This window comes from Eupeodes corollae, chromosome 2 (genome assembly GCF_945859685.1).
Source record: "Eupeodes corollae chromosome 2, idEupCoro1.1, whole genome shotgun sequence".
NCBI classification, from domain to species: Eukaryota; Metazoa; Arthropoda; class Insecta; order Diptera; family Syrphidae; genus Eupeodes; species Eupeodes corollae.
Window position 1 is genome coordinate 101,948,347 of NC_079148.1, and position 13,361 is coordinate 101,961,707.

General features: G+C 36.0%; 1 protein-coding gene across 4 annotated transcripts; it reads left to right on the forward strand.

The window, feature by feature from the left end:
• Window positions 1–790: 790 nt before the first annotated feature.
• Window positions 791–10,970, forward strand: LOC129946145 (uncharacterized). Of its 4 annotated transcripts, XM_056056222.1 has the most exons (4): window positions 806–947; window positions 9,715–9,935; window positions 10,114–10,434; window positions 10,493–10,970. In XM_056056222.1, exons 2-4 carry the CDS (start codon window positions 9,723–9,725, stop codon window positions 10,682–10,684), a joined length of 726 nt encoding a protein of 241 aa, XP_055912197.1. In that variant the 5' UTR covers window positions 806–947; window positions 9,715–9,722; the 3' UTR covers window positions 10,685–10,970. The 4 variants fall into 4 exon arrangements, with proteins under 4 accessions (XP_055912200.1, XP_055912197.1, XP_055912198.1 ...); XM_056056225.1 differs by lacking the exon at window positions 9,715–9,935 and having other exon boundaries at window positions 791–947; XM_056056223.1 differs by lacking the exons at window positions 806–947; window positions 9,715–9,935 and adding an exon at window positions 1,171–1,361.
• The last annotated feature ends 2,391 nt before the right edge of the window (window positions 10,971–13,361 follow it).

Here is a 13,361-nt window from a genome sequence, read left to right on the forward strand (position 1 = left end):
TAAAAAAAAAAATAATTTTCACGGGTATTGTCTCTTGCGATCAATTGACAAATCCTTCAAGAGTAATTCTTGTCATGAAAAAGTGCTTTCTCAAATTAGTCGTTCGGATTCGGCCGAAAATTGTTGACAACAGTACTCGCGCACAGGAATGGTTGAGAGTTGTAAGTCACTAGGCCCTGGTTCCCAACGGACTGTTGCGCCACCCAATTTATTTATAAGTACCTTCATAAGTCTAAAGTTTGTATCTTGCATTTCCAGATCCTTTGGTTCATTGCACAGTATATTGAAAGTTCTGCGGCTCGTTCTGAAATGTTGTTCGAAATACAAATCATCGTTTACTAACATTTTACAAATAATTTGAGAAGAATAAAACTTTTTCCCCACAAATTTTTTCCTCAATACAAAATTTGACATTTAAATGTCAAATGAAAACGTGTAAATGTTCGGTGTGAACGATTTTTGGGGTTTTGAAAGCTTTCTAGCTAATACATACATTTGTATTTAAAAGCTTAATAGGTTGAGTGAAATAAATGCTGTAATTTCAAAAAGGTCCTAAAAATACTTCTCAAAAAAATCCAATTGGTACAACCTCTTTGAATGCAAATTATTTTTATTGTAAGTTTCTTAAACTGTCACCTTTTTTCCCTTAGCAGACTTCAGAAGCAAAAAATAGATTCTTTTTAAAGAAAATAAAAATTGTTTCCCCGTGTAATTGGCAACTCATCGCAATAAAAAACATAGAAAATATTCCTCACCACCATCCCTGTAAATAAAATCGAACATCAAAATTTCCAGTTGATATCGCTATAAAAGAAAAAGTGCAAGTGAGTGAATAGAAAGAAAATAAAAATAAAAATACCGGCAGCAACAGCAGCGAGAAAGTTAAAATAAATTGAAATAATTTATTCAATTTAATTCAAAACAAATCAAAAGCAACACACAAAAAAGTAAGCTTTTAGAATTTCTTTAGTTAAATAAAATTTCACTTCAAATTACAACGAATTTAGTGCATTTTTCATAAAATTTTCTTCCAATTTCATCATAATCACTCTTCTTTCGATTTCCTTCGATTTCTTTGTGAATTTCATTTGTTTTCAAAATATAATCTATTTTTACATTTTTTCCTCTTGGAAAAGATTGCAAATAAAAACAAAACACTTTTTCAATAAAATACAATCTCAATCATTGATTGTTTGCTTCTTGCTTGACCTCTGGACGGTTGTTCGTTGTTAGTTTCTAGAAATTTATTAAACATTTCCAATTTTGCGAATTTTCCGAACATGACATCATTATTACATTTCATCATTGGAGCCCTTGTAACTGCCCTTGGTGGTTGTTACTATTATTATACACAAGCACAAGTAATTGAACATTTATTTTACATTATTTTTACTTCTTTCTTTCATAAAAATTTACATTTTTTTCTTTAACATTTAATTAATCTTATCACCGCTTGGCTTAAAATATTTGTTGTTTTATCGAAGCAGATAGTCGGCGGAAAGTTTTATTTGTAAAAACAAAAAAAAAAATACACAAGAATCATTGACTTTTAAACGATCAGTCGTGAGTCGGTTTTTACATTGACCGAATATATGCAAGTCATTGCAGGGCAGGCATAACAGAACACAACACAACAGAGAACAGACTTTGCATGCCAAGGTAAATTCCGCGTTCATGTAGATAGTGTTTAAAGTTTAAAATCCATATCTAGCTTCTAGTTTGTTATCGTCATTGGTTTGAAGTGGGTCAGTTTGTTTGTGAATAGTTTAGTGATTTTCTTCTATTGGTATAATGGGATCCTCTTCTTCAAAGGTATGGAGTGCACATTATTTACTTAGGTTGGTGTTCTTCTGCTTGGTGTTTCTTTTATCTTAATGTTTGTATTGTCTTGAAAATAAATTGCTCCTTAAGCTGTTTTTGAGTTACTGTTTGATTCATAGACAACGTTGTTATCACAAGGTTAAGATAACATAAATCATGAGGTGACTAAAACACTTTAACCCACAACTTTATTAGTCATTCATTCGTAATAGTTTTATGTAAGAACATTTAGTGACTCTATTATTAGAAAGTTAAAATATACCAAAAATTTGATTTCTATCTGTGTGCTGGGAAGAGATTGAAATTTCACTTTCGATAGAAGTGGGGCCCTGCCCAGCCCAAGTCCACTATAAACATTAATTTTGAAGTACAGATTCGATGTGACGTCACTGTCATCTGGTTCGAAACTTAGATAGATGAAAAGAAAATTATTTCTTTGTGTATAAAATGTTTATGCTTATTTATAAAGATATCAATAAATGTCTAAAAAAGGGACAGCAATACCGAAATTTAAAAATAAAATATATTCAACTATTTCTTGCTTGTGAAAAAAGAATTTATTATTTCTTATTAAAGTGGTACCCGTGGCATGATGGTTAGTGCGTTGGACTGTCATGCTAGAGGTCTTTGGGTTCGATCCCTGCCTATGCCATCTAAAATCTTTTCACGGGTACTGCCTCTTGCGAGGAATTGACAAATTCTCCAAGAGTAACTATTGTCATGAAAAAGTGCTTTCTCAAAATTAGCCGTTCGGAGTCGGCATATAAACTGTAGGTCCCTTTCATTCCTGACAACATTACTCGCACACAGGAATGGTTGAGAGTTGTAAGTCACTAGGCCTTGGTTCCCAACGGACTGTCGCGCCACCCAATTTATTTTATTTATTTCTTATTAAATGGTATAATTTTTGGTTACCAAACTAAAAGCTAAACAAAGAAAAAAATATAAAAGGAACAAAACTTTTAAAAAAACATAGTTCATTAATATTCGGTTTTTTCTAAAAACACAAATGCATCGTTAAGAAATTAATTTTTTAAGAAATGATTTAATATTTTGTCGGATAACTTTGATTGGATATGACTCCTTGAAGTCATTGAGGCATGTTTTTTATAATTTTGGAAAGATATTCAACACTAATCTTGTTCCATTCTTCTTGGAGTCGAATTTTAAGTCCACTTATTGAAGTAACGTGGTTTTCACGAACTCTTCGATCCAATTCATCCCACAAATTTTCAATGGGGTTTAAGTCTGGGGATTGCGCAGGCGTTTGGATAACTTTTGGACAGTTATAGAGTAGCCACTCTCTAACAACATGCCTTATGTTTCGGATCGTTATCCTGGTAAAACTTGAAACTGCGCGAAACACCCATTCTCTCAGCACTTTGTCTCAAAATTCTCAAATATTGTTCTTTATTCATAATGCCGTCGATGAAAACAAGATTCCCCATGCCTTTTGCAGATATGCAACCCCAAACCATTACGTTCCCCCCGCCATGTTTGACAGTTGGTTTTAAATTTTTGTCCTTTAGCTCTTCGGTAGGTTTCCGCCAAACCATAACCCTTCCGTCTGAACCAAAGAGATTAAACTTACTCTCGTCGGCAAAAATAACGTCGTCCCACATCCTTGTTTTTATGCTCCTTCGCGAAGTTGACTCGAATTTTCCTGTTGCGCATAATAATGAAGGGCTTTGATGGTACGACGAATGGTTGATACATTTATTGGCTTTTTGCATTCATTTCTGATATCTTCACCTATTTTTGGGGCACTAAACTTCGTACTATAAGCCGTTCTTCTTTCGCCGTAAGTTTTTTTGGTTGGCCCAACTGCTTCTTTGGCTCGATTCTTCCTTCATTTTTGTATCTCCGGACTATATCCCCGACAGTGTTTGGCTTCATATTTAATAACTCTGCAATTTTCTTTTAAGTTTCACCTTTTTGGTGTTGAATAATCACAAGTTTTCTTGTTTCAAGACTCGAATTTTGTCCTTTACGACCCATGTTTAATTTTACATTAACAAATAAAAAACCGTTAGTCTTAAGAAATGTCAAAACAAGCAGAGGAAGAAAAAACCGAATATTAATGGAGCGTTTACATTCAGCCTTTATGGGTTTACATCTAATAATCTTAGCGGAGGATGGTAAATGTCGGATAATTTTTGATCAATTGTAAAGAATATATTTATTCATAAATATAATAAACAAATACTAAGATTTATAATAATGTTTATAAGTGGAAAATATGAAAAAAGAAATTGCATGATAAAAACCGAATATTAATGACACTCACTTTACTAAGTAACACATAAAATGAAACGTAGCTAACTTCGTTTGGATGTAAAATGTCAAAAATTAAAATTGTGCTAAGTATGTGTGATATTTCAAAAACAGTACATTTATGGAAAGATTGTGAGACGTTTTGGGTTTGTTCAAAATTTATTAATAAAGGCTGACAAAAAAGAAGAGAAGAAATCCCAATTTTTCTCTTAAAGAAAAACGAACACTTTTAGAATCTGCTTATCAAGGAAAAAAACTATAAGTGGATATAAAAAATGATGGAGTTATGTGAAAGGAAGAAGAAATAGCTTGGGAGAGAATAACATCGAACTTTAATTCTCATTCGGATTCAGCATTCTACAGGACCGTTGAAACACTCAAACAATTTTACCAAGGATATAAAAAAGAAAAGAAGAGAAAAGAAAATGTCCAGAATTCAGACTGGAGTCCATAAATGTATGCGATGAAAATTTTGATCTTGCCATATCCATTATGAATCCAAAAACAATAACTGGCTATGAAAACATTTTTGATAGCGGAAACCGTCTTTTTAATATTTTCTATAGGACCTCTTGTTCGTATTTTTTTTTTATAATTAGCAAACACTAAAAGGGTTTTTTATACATTTAATATGCCAAAGACACAGTGTGAGTATAAGGAAAAGAGAGAAGGGTTGGATAGTAGGTGTCGGTGTACATTGGTGTTAAATTTCTGAACATTGCAATGACAGGGAAAGATAGAGCCTGGCAAGGCGTTCCACATTCGGGTAGTACGGCTAAAAAAGAATCTCTGTACTTCATAGTACGGCCGAAGTTGGGCTCAAGGGTAAACTGATGGGCATTCCTAGAAACGCGGGTATTACGGTTAAATTGTTTAAGCGGAGGAATGCAACTGGCTATTTCACTAGAGCATAGTCCGTTAAAATAACGGTAAAAAGGGCGAGACTCATTATAAAGTTGTTCTGCCGTGTCACAGGGGCTGAGCAATGGTGTCGTCAAATATGGTTTTTGTGGGTAAGCGGAATCACCAGCGGTAAAGTTATACTGAATATACTATGAGATCATTATAAATCAAATTTTTTACCCAGAATAACGCAATCAGTAAAATCTGGACTTTCCATTTTGGCTCTTATTTAAATTCTAATAACCCTAGAAAGATAACCTACGTTGAATTGACGTATAAATCATGTGTATCACTTATAGTCTATGAAATATGATTATTTTTCTAGGGTTAAAAATTGTTGTATCATGAGCAGAAGCAGGCCACCTTGCAGTACATACTCCCTGTAATGAAATGAAACCATATTTTATCTTTCCTGGAGACTGAATTTTAATATGTGTTCCGTCAACAGCACCAATAGCAGCCGGAATAAATTCTATATCAACAAAATGCCTTTTAACCTTTGAATTTTCTGATGATGTAGATGGAATTTTAATATATTTTCTATACAGCTTTGCAATTCCTGTGGTAACTCTTGAAACTATTCCTGAAACAGTTGAAACATGCATCCCTTTAAATCAGCAATACTTAAAAGGTGATTGCCTGTAGCAAAGAATCGTAGAGCTACCAATAGCTGGTTAATAGGTGCAATTGAATTATTTCTAGTAGACGGAAAATTTTGTTCAACAGTTTCTAATAAAAGTCATGTATCAAACGTGTGTTTTAAGGCCGTTCTAGATCCTTCTCAATTTGTTCTAATACATGGATAGTCATCTTTTTATTCAAACGAAATCTTTTGTAGAAGGCTAATTCGTCGAAACTAAAAAAGTACTCATTCCTATCGTAAACCTTACGGGGGACACAAACTTCAATCAATTCAAGAACCTCCAGATCATCTTCCAGCAAATCGGCCAATTCTAAATTCATTTTTATTATTTTATCTTAGTTTGAACAAAGAACTACTTTTTTTGGCGCAACAATTTACATTTTTAAAAAGTCATCCATAATTTTAATGAATATGCATTCAATAGGACACAAGCGTCCGCATGTTTTTCTCAAAACCCACCTCTGTCTATCAACTCCTACTCTAACCTCCCCGTGGTGAACATCGGGTACCTAGTACCTCAACTTTAGATTGGGTTCCAACCTCAGTGGAAAGTTGTTGGGGACAGCAAACGAGAGAGGTGTTTTCACTAAGGCACCTCTCTTTATCCAGACGGCAGCGAAGGAATTCCCGAGATGGAGTCAACGGTGGCGTCTACAGTTCCAGTAAGGTTGAACTACTTAGTGAACACCTTTTAGTGCTTCTACGACTTATTCGGAGCCCAGGCCTATAAGGAGCGGTTTTATCTGGTTCCCCGTCATTATAGTTATGCTAAGGATCTGGCGCTCCAGGTTGGGGACTGTGCTTTTGGGGTGACTTCCTGGCCACGTAAAAACATCATAGTTGCGAAGCCTCGGATACGGACGGGTTAACTGTTGACAACCTACGCAAACGAATTAAGGACAACGAACTTTGGATATGCACGTGGAATGTTAGGTCCCTTAACAGACCACGTGCGGCCGGAGACCCTAGACTGTTATAAAGCAGACATCACCGCCATCCAGGAAATACGATGGGATGGGCCGGCCAAAAAGGGGATGAAAAACTGCGATATTTACTATGGTGACTGCTACCACGAAAACCAACAGCGCTTATTTGGATGCGGCTTTGTCATTGGAGCCAGACTTAGGCAAGTAGCCTTGAGCTATAGGTGCATCAGTGAGCGCCGAATGACCATACGTATCAAGGCTAAATTCGGCACCATTAGCGTAATATGCGCTCACGCCCCCACAGCAGAGAAAGATGACAACACCAAAGATATGTTCTTCGAGATCTGAGACAAAACATATGAGCACTGAGCAGTGTCCTAGCTACGATATTAAAATTGTCCTGGGCGATTTTAATGCCAAGCTAGGAAGGGAAGACATCTTTGATGGAATAATCGGGAAAAACAGACTGCAGGCCAACACTTCCGACATAGGATTCAGGCTCATAGATTTTGCTGCGGGGTGAAACGTCATGGTAGCCAGTACGCGTTTTCCACACCTCAACATCCACCAAGGAACTTGGAGTTCTCCAGATCAATCTACCGTCAACCAGATTGACTATATTGCTATCGACGCTTCCAGCATCATGGATGTCCGAACTTTCCGAGGAGCTAACATCGACTCGGACTACTACCTCGTTGTAGCCTAAGTAGCACTTCGGATTTCCAGACCCAAGGCAAAACAGGTAGATGCTGGGAGAAGGTACAACGTTGAACGGTTACAATCGCCAGAGATCACCAAATCCTTTCCTGACCAAGTTACCTCTCTCTAAGTTCTCTGCTGCCAATACAATGTATCGAAAACCAGTAGCAACATTGCCAAGATGCAATCAGAGAAGCCGCATCTGATGTGCTGGGTTTCAAGCAGCCACCGACAAGCAACCCCTGGTTTGATGAGGAATGTCGGCAGCAAATGCAGCCAAACAACAGGGACGCAGAGCGGCGCTGCAAAGAAAGACAAGAGCAACTCATAAGCTCTATGAGAAGAGAAGAGGAGAGGGGATCACGGGACAACAACTTCTCAGAAGGAAAAAGGGAGAGCATGAGAAGCGTGTGGTCGAAGATGTTAAGAGGTTCGAAAACAGGAATGAAGTTCAAAAGTTTTCTGCAAGTGAAACGGAATTCACAAGTTCATAAATCTAGAACCAGAGGCCGCTAGTCAATCCTGACGATATGAAAGAATCACTTCTGCAGACTATAACGGCGACGACCGAATTTCACTGTCAAGCAGGATGATCGATTCAACAAAGACGACAAAAGCCAACAATCCCGTCCTTCCGACTTAGAGGAAGTAAAGATTGCCATATCTAAGCTAAATAAATAAATTAGGTGGCGCAACAGTCTGTAAAGAACTAGGGTCTAGTGACTTACAACTCTCAACCATTTCTGTGTGCGAGTACTTGCAGGGATGGGAGGACCTACAGTTTATAATGCCGAATCCGAACGGCTAATTTGAGAAAGCACTTTTTCATGACAAGAATAACTCTTAGAGAATTTGTCAATTACTCGCAAGAGGCAGTACCCGTGAATAAAACTTAAGGTGGCACAGGCAGGGATCGAACCCAAGACCTATCGCATAACAGTCCAACGCACTAACCATCATTGCAGATGGCTTGAATGCCGAGCTTTTCAAAGCAGCTAGAAATAACTTGGATGCACCAACTTATCTACAAGATATGGTCGGAAAAAAGCATGCCTTATGAATGGAACCTCAGTATTGTTTGTCCGATTCTTAAAAAAGGAGACCTTCAAAACTGCACCAACTATAGAGGAATCAGTCTTCTTAACATAGCTTACAAAATATGTGAACGTCTAAAGACCATCGTCAACAACCTGATAGGTCTTTATCAGTGTGGTTTTAGACCATAAAAGTCTACAATTGATCAGATATTTACATTACGGCAGATCCTGGATAAAACCAAGAACATCAAATCGATACCCACCATCTTTTCATCGATTTCAAATCCGCATATGACAGCATCTATAGAGACGAGCTGTATAGAGCCATCTCTAGTTTTGGCATCCCTACCAAACTCGCCCGTTTGTGCAGGATGACCATATAGAATTCACGCTGCTTCATGAATATTCGAAACAACTTAACAGAACCTTTCGATGACGAAAAAGGTTTTAGACAGGGTGATGCGCTGTCATGCGATTTTTTTTAACATCGTACTTGAAAGAACAGTGCAGAGCTCCCATGTCAAAACTAGAGGCAATCTCTTTCGGAATTCTGTGCAATTACTAGGATATGCTCATGACATTGACATAATCGGAAGAACTCAGCGTGATGTCCTTTACAGACAGTGATGTTGACCCTAATCACCTTGTATCGTTTCGAGAGAAAAGTTCTTCATGTGATCTACGGTCCCGTATGCATAGAACTGGAGTGGAGGGCTGTACAGCGACGTAGACTTAGCCAGAAGGGTAAAAGTCCAACAACTAAAATGGCTTTGTCACTTAGAGAGCATGGAAACCAATGTTCTTGACTAACCATTGCACTAATGGTTTTTGGCATATGCTAAAAACTTGCCTTAACTTGAAGTCCACTACCTTTGCTGAACCTGCCCAACATTTGTCGATGGTTAGAAATAGTTGACAATGGTTATAAAAAGAACAGATTTCTTATCTCATAATAATTAGTATAGACAAAAGGAAGCCTATTTGATCATACATACGGTGTATGTCATGAATAAAGATGCCCGAGCAATCCTTTAAAAGTAGCCCGCTTTCAAGTTCAAAATTCAAGTAAAAAACTCTTCATGTGAAAAAACATATTAAATCGATTCCAAAAACCAGACAAAATCTGATATTATTAACAAAACGGTTCTAATCACTTTTTAATTGCATTTGTCTGTTGTGGTAATTTGTATCACATGTTGCTAAGCTCATGTCAAATTTGGTTAACAATTAATTCATCAACCTTGACCCAATCCTCCAGTCTAGTTTAATTTATTCCTAAGAATTCTTTTAAAAATGTATTAAATTGCGTGACTGACTATCAAATAAAATGCCTACTTTAAATTCCTTCTCCCTCACTCTCTGCAGTTTCAGAACTTTCATTTAATTACATATGATTTAACTTCACTTCCAGCACCTGCTATGCTTCCAAGTAATTTTCTCAGAACCAGCCGATTAGCGGCCAAGAATTTCATGCGCACGCTTACATATAGAACTACCACTCGTCGTTGTCCAACAGCAGCCACAATTCCATCGGTTTCTGTTGCTGGTATTCGATTGTGTTTGGTTTTGTTGCCTATTCAAATTTTACCACTAGTGCAAGTGGTTCGGTGTTCTTCTGCTGACGCCGAAAAAGTGAGTAAGAGTTGTTAGAGTTATGCCCGTATTAAAAAGATTTGCCTGTTCATAACTTGCTAACATTACCATTTCCTTGTTTTGCTCTGTTTTATAAAGTAGTCTTTGTTTTATAAAGGTTTTCAAAAGTCTCCATCAAGTATTTCAATGTTAAATTGTATTTTCTTCTTTTTTTCAGAATAACACGATGTCTGACGAAGCAAAGAACGCAAAATCAATTTACGACTTCACAGTCAAGGACACTCATGGCAATGAAGTGAACTTGGAAAAGTACAAGGGCAACGTTGTTTTGATTGTGAACATCGCTTCGCAATGTGGACTTACCAAGAACAACTACCAAAAGCTGACTGAATTGAAGGAAAAGTACGGTGAAAGGGGATTGAAAATCTTGAACTTTCCCTGCAATCAGTTCAATTCACAAATGCCCGAAGGCGATGGTGAAGCAATGGTATGCCATTTGAGAGATGCCAAAGCCGATATTGGAGATGTTTTCCAAAAAGTAAGTTCTTAGAATAATTATTAAATTAAAAATGATGATTGTTTATTTCTGTTTTTAGATTGATGTTAATGGTAAGGAAGCTCATCCACTTTATCAGTACCTCAAGCACAAGCAAAGTGGAACTCTGACCAGTAGCATCAAATGGAATTTCACAAAATTCTTGGTCAACAAAGAAGGTATTCCTGTTGAACGTTATGCACCTACTACAGATCCTATGGACATAAGCAAGGATATTGAGAAGTTATTGTAAGAAGTGGCACTGAGATGAAACCAAATAATATTCATTATAAATGTTCCTTCTTAAAAATGAATTCATCAAAAAATATATATGTTAACTTTTATTGTCCCTTGCTTATAATAAGTGAACTTACAGTTATTTTCTAAATTATTTCTTTGAAAGAAAAAAATGTATTTGTTTGAAGATGTAAAAAGTGCATTTGATTTAATGAAGATTTCAACTCTCTTTAAAGGTTTGAATTAAATATCTCTATTGTACTGCATTATTTTAATAAAAGTATTTTAAAAATTATAAAGAATTGGTTATAATTTATGAGAAGACATACAAAATTATAAATACAGCGATTTTAAAATGATTGAGTTCGTAAGGAACTTATAGTCCGGTCAAATTAGACCAAAAAATCAGTAAACCCAAGACAAATTCAGGGGAAGCTGAAAATTCTTAAAATTGTTTAAATTATAATTATAAACATTGTCTTAAAAGTCCCAACCGATCCCATGTAAGGAAAAAATTTTAGCGGGGTAATAAGGTCCAAAAAATGAGTTTTTCGCGATTTTCTTGAAAACGGTAAGTTTTATCGCAAAATTACCCCAGACATAATTTGTAGATCAGGGAATTTCCTATAAAAAAGGTATCAATAATTTTTTCCCTAAAAGCCACCGCTTCTGAGATATAACGATGCAAGAAATTGCAAGCGTCATAAACGCACACGTTTCCACGCCACCTCTGAGGTAGTGTACTTAGCGCGTTTTTTTTTAACGTGGTTTCCCCAATAGGCCTATTCCACGGGTCTGTTGTGATTAGATTTAGAAATTAATAGTTTATTCGTCGGATTCGGAATCGTCAATCACTTCTTCTCCTTCCTCTTCTTCTTCTTCTTCATCCTGACTATAGGTGAATTGTGTTAAAAGTGAAGCATCACATGTTTCTTCGTCAGTATTAAATGAATCCTCTGTTGTTGGTGATTCTACATTAGAACAAGACTGGCCTTGACAATTCGTACAAGCCAGAGAACAAAACAGCCCAACTTTTTTGCAACCACATTTAGCATTGCATCCTTTTTTACAGTTACAAAAGATAGTGTTGAGCAATTTTTCCGGCGCAGGTTGAAGCAAAGTCTGAATTGGTTCTAATATATTATCGACCAACTTCCAACCCCAATCTGTTGGGTTTAGTTGATAACCAAGCCACACTTGAACTTGGTAGTATACCCGAAGAAGATGTTGATGAGCAGAGACTGAGGTTGGAGGAAGACAAGCTAATTGTACTTGTTTCTTATTTCGAGTATTTTTGACAAAAGATGCATATCGAAACTTGTCTAAGCAGGTAGTTTTTTTAGGAGAAGAAGAAAGTGAATTCCGTTGGTAATAACTTCTTCTGGAGTTGAATTACATTTTTTAAAAACTTCAGCAGTTGCAAGTAAGTCTTGCTTTTCAAACATTTTGAATACAGTTGTTTTAACCCTCCTGTAAAATGCAGATGTCGTATCACAGCCAGTTATGGCGTGTAAAAATAGTATGTGATTTCGACACTTTGCAAAAGTCGGCAAAAAAGTTGGGCTGTTTTGTTCTCTGGCTTGTACGAATTGTCAAGGCCAGTCTTGTTCTAATGTAGAATCACCAACAACAGAGGATTCATTTAATACTGACGAAGAAACATGTGATGCTTCACTTTTAACACAATTCACCTATAGTCAGGATGAAGAAGAAGAAGAAGAAGAAGAGGAAGAAGAAGAAGTGATTGACGATTCCGAATCCGACGAATAAACTATTAATTTCTAAATCTAATCACAACAGACCCGTGGAATAGGCCTATTGGGGAAACCACGTTAAAAAAAACGCGCTAAGTACACTACCTCAGAGGTGGCGTGGAAACGTGTGCGTTTATGACGCTCGCAATTTTTTGCATCGTTATATCTCAGAAGCGGTGGCTTTTAGGGAAAAAATTATTGATACCTTTTTTATAGGAAATTCCCTGATCTACAAATTATGTCTGGGGTAATTTTGCGATAAAACTTACCGTTTTCAAGAAAATCGCGAAAAACTCATTTTTTGGACCTTATTACCCCGCTAAAATTTTTTCCTTACATGGGATCGGTTGGGACTTTTGAGACAATGTTTATAATTATAGTTTAAACAATTTTAAGAATTTTCAGCTTCCCCTGAATTTGTCGTGGGTCAAATGTCTAAATTGACCGGACTATTATATATAAATTAAAATTTTAATCTTGCCGCATTGATGAGGGTCGTGAGCTGGGACAGATATTGATTTAAGAGATTATTTCTAATATTGATAACATTTTGAAGAAACTGGCGAATAAGAAAAAGGCAATACACCCTTCAAAAAAGGTTAAATCTAATGGTTTAGCTCGCTGTATAGTGTTGCCATAAGAAGTGATAAATTGTGATATTAGTTTTAACTTTGTTGTGTTTTTTGTTCCATTATTTAAAATTTTTGTTTATTTATTTTTTTATTTGTGTTATTTATTTATTTATTCAACTGTTCATAACAACAAAAAAAACGCAATAGTACAGTTAACTCAAAACTAATAAATTTAAAAAAATCCCTTGAAGAAGCTGGAAAATAGCCAGCGAAACGTCGGGTTACAGAAGATGAATTAGTTTTTATTAATTGCTTCAAGAATATTGATCAGTAAATCCCAATCAAACAAACATTATATATTAAATCA

Coding starts and splice junctions, on each gene's coding strand:
- LOC129946145 (XM_056056222.1), top strand. CDS start 9,723: ATGCTTCCAAGTAATTTTCTCAGAACCAGCCGATTAGCGGCCAAGAAT. Junction 9,936..10,113: donor CTTCTGCTGACGCCGAAAAA/GTGAGTAAGAGT, acceptor TCTTTTTTTCAG/AATAACACGATGTCTGACGA. Junction 10,435..10,492: donor TTGGAGATGTTTTCCAAAAA/GTAAGTTCTTAG, acceptor TTCTGTTTTTAG/ATTGATGTTAATGGTAAGGA.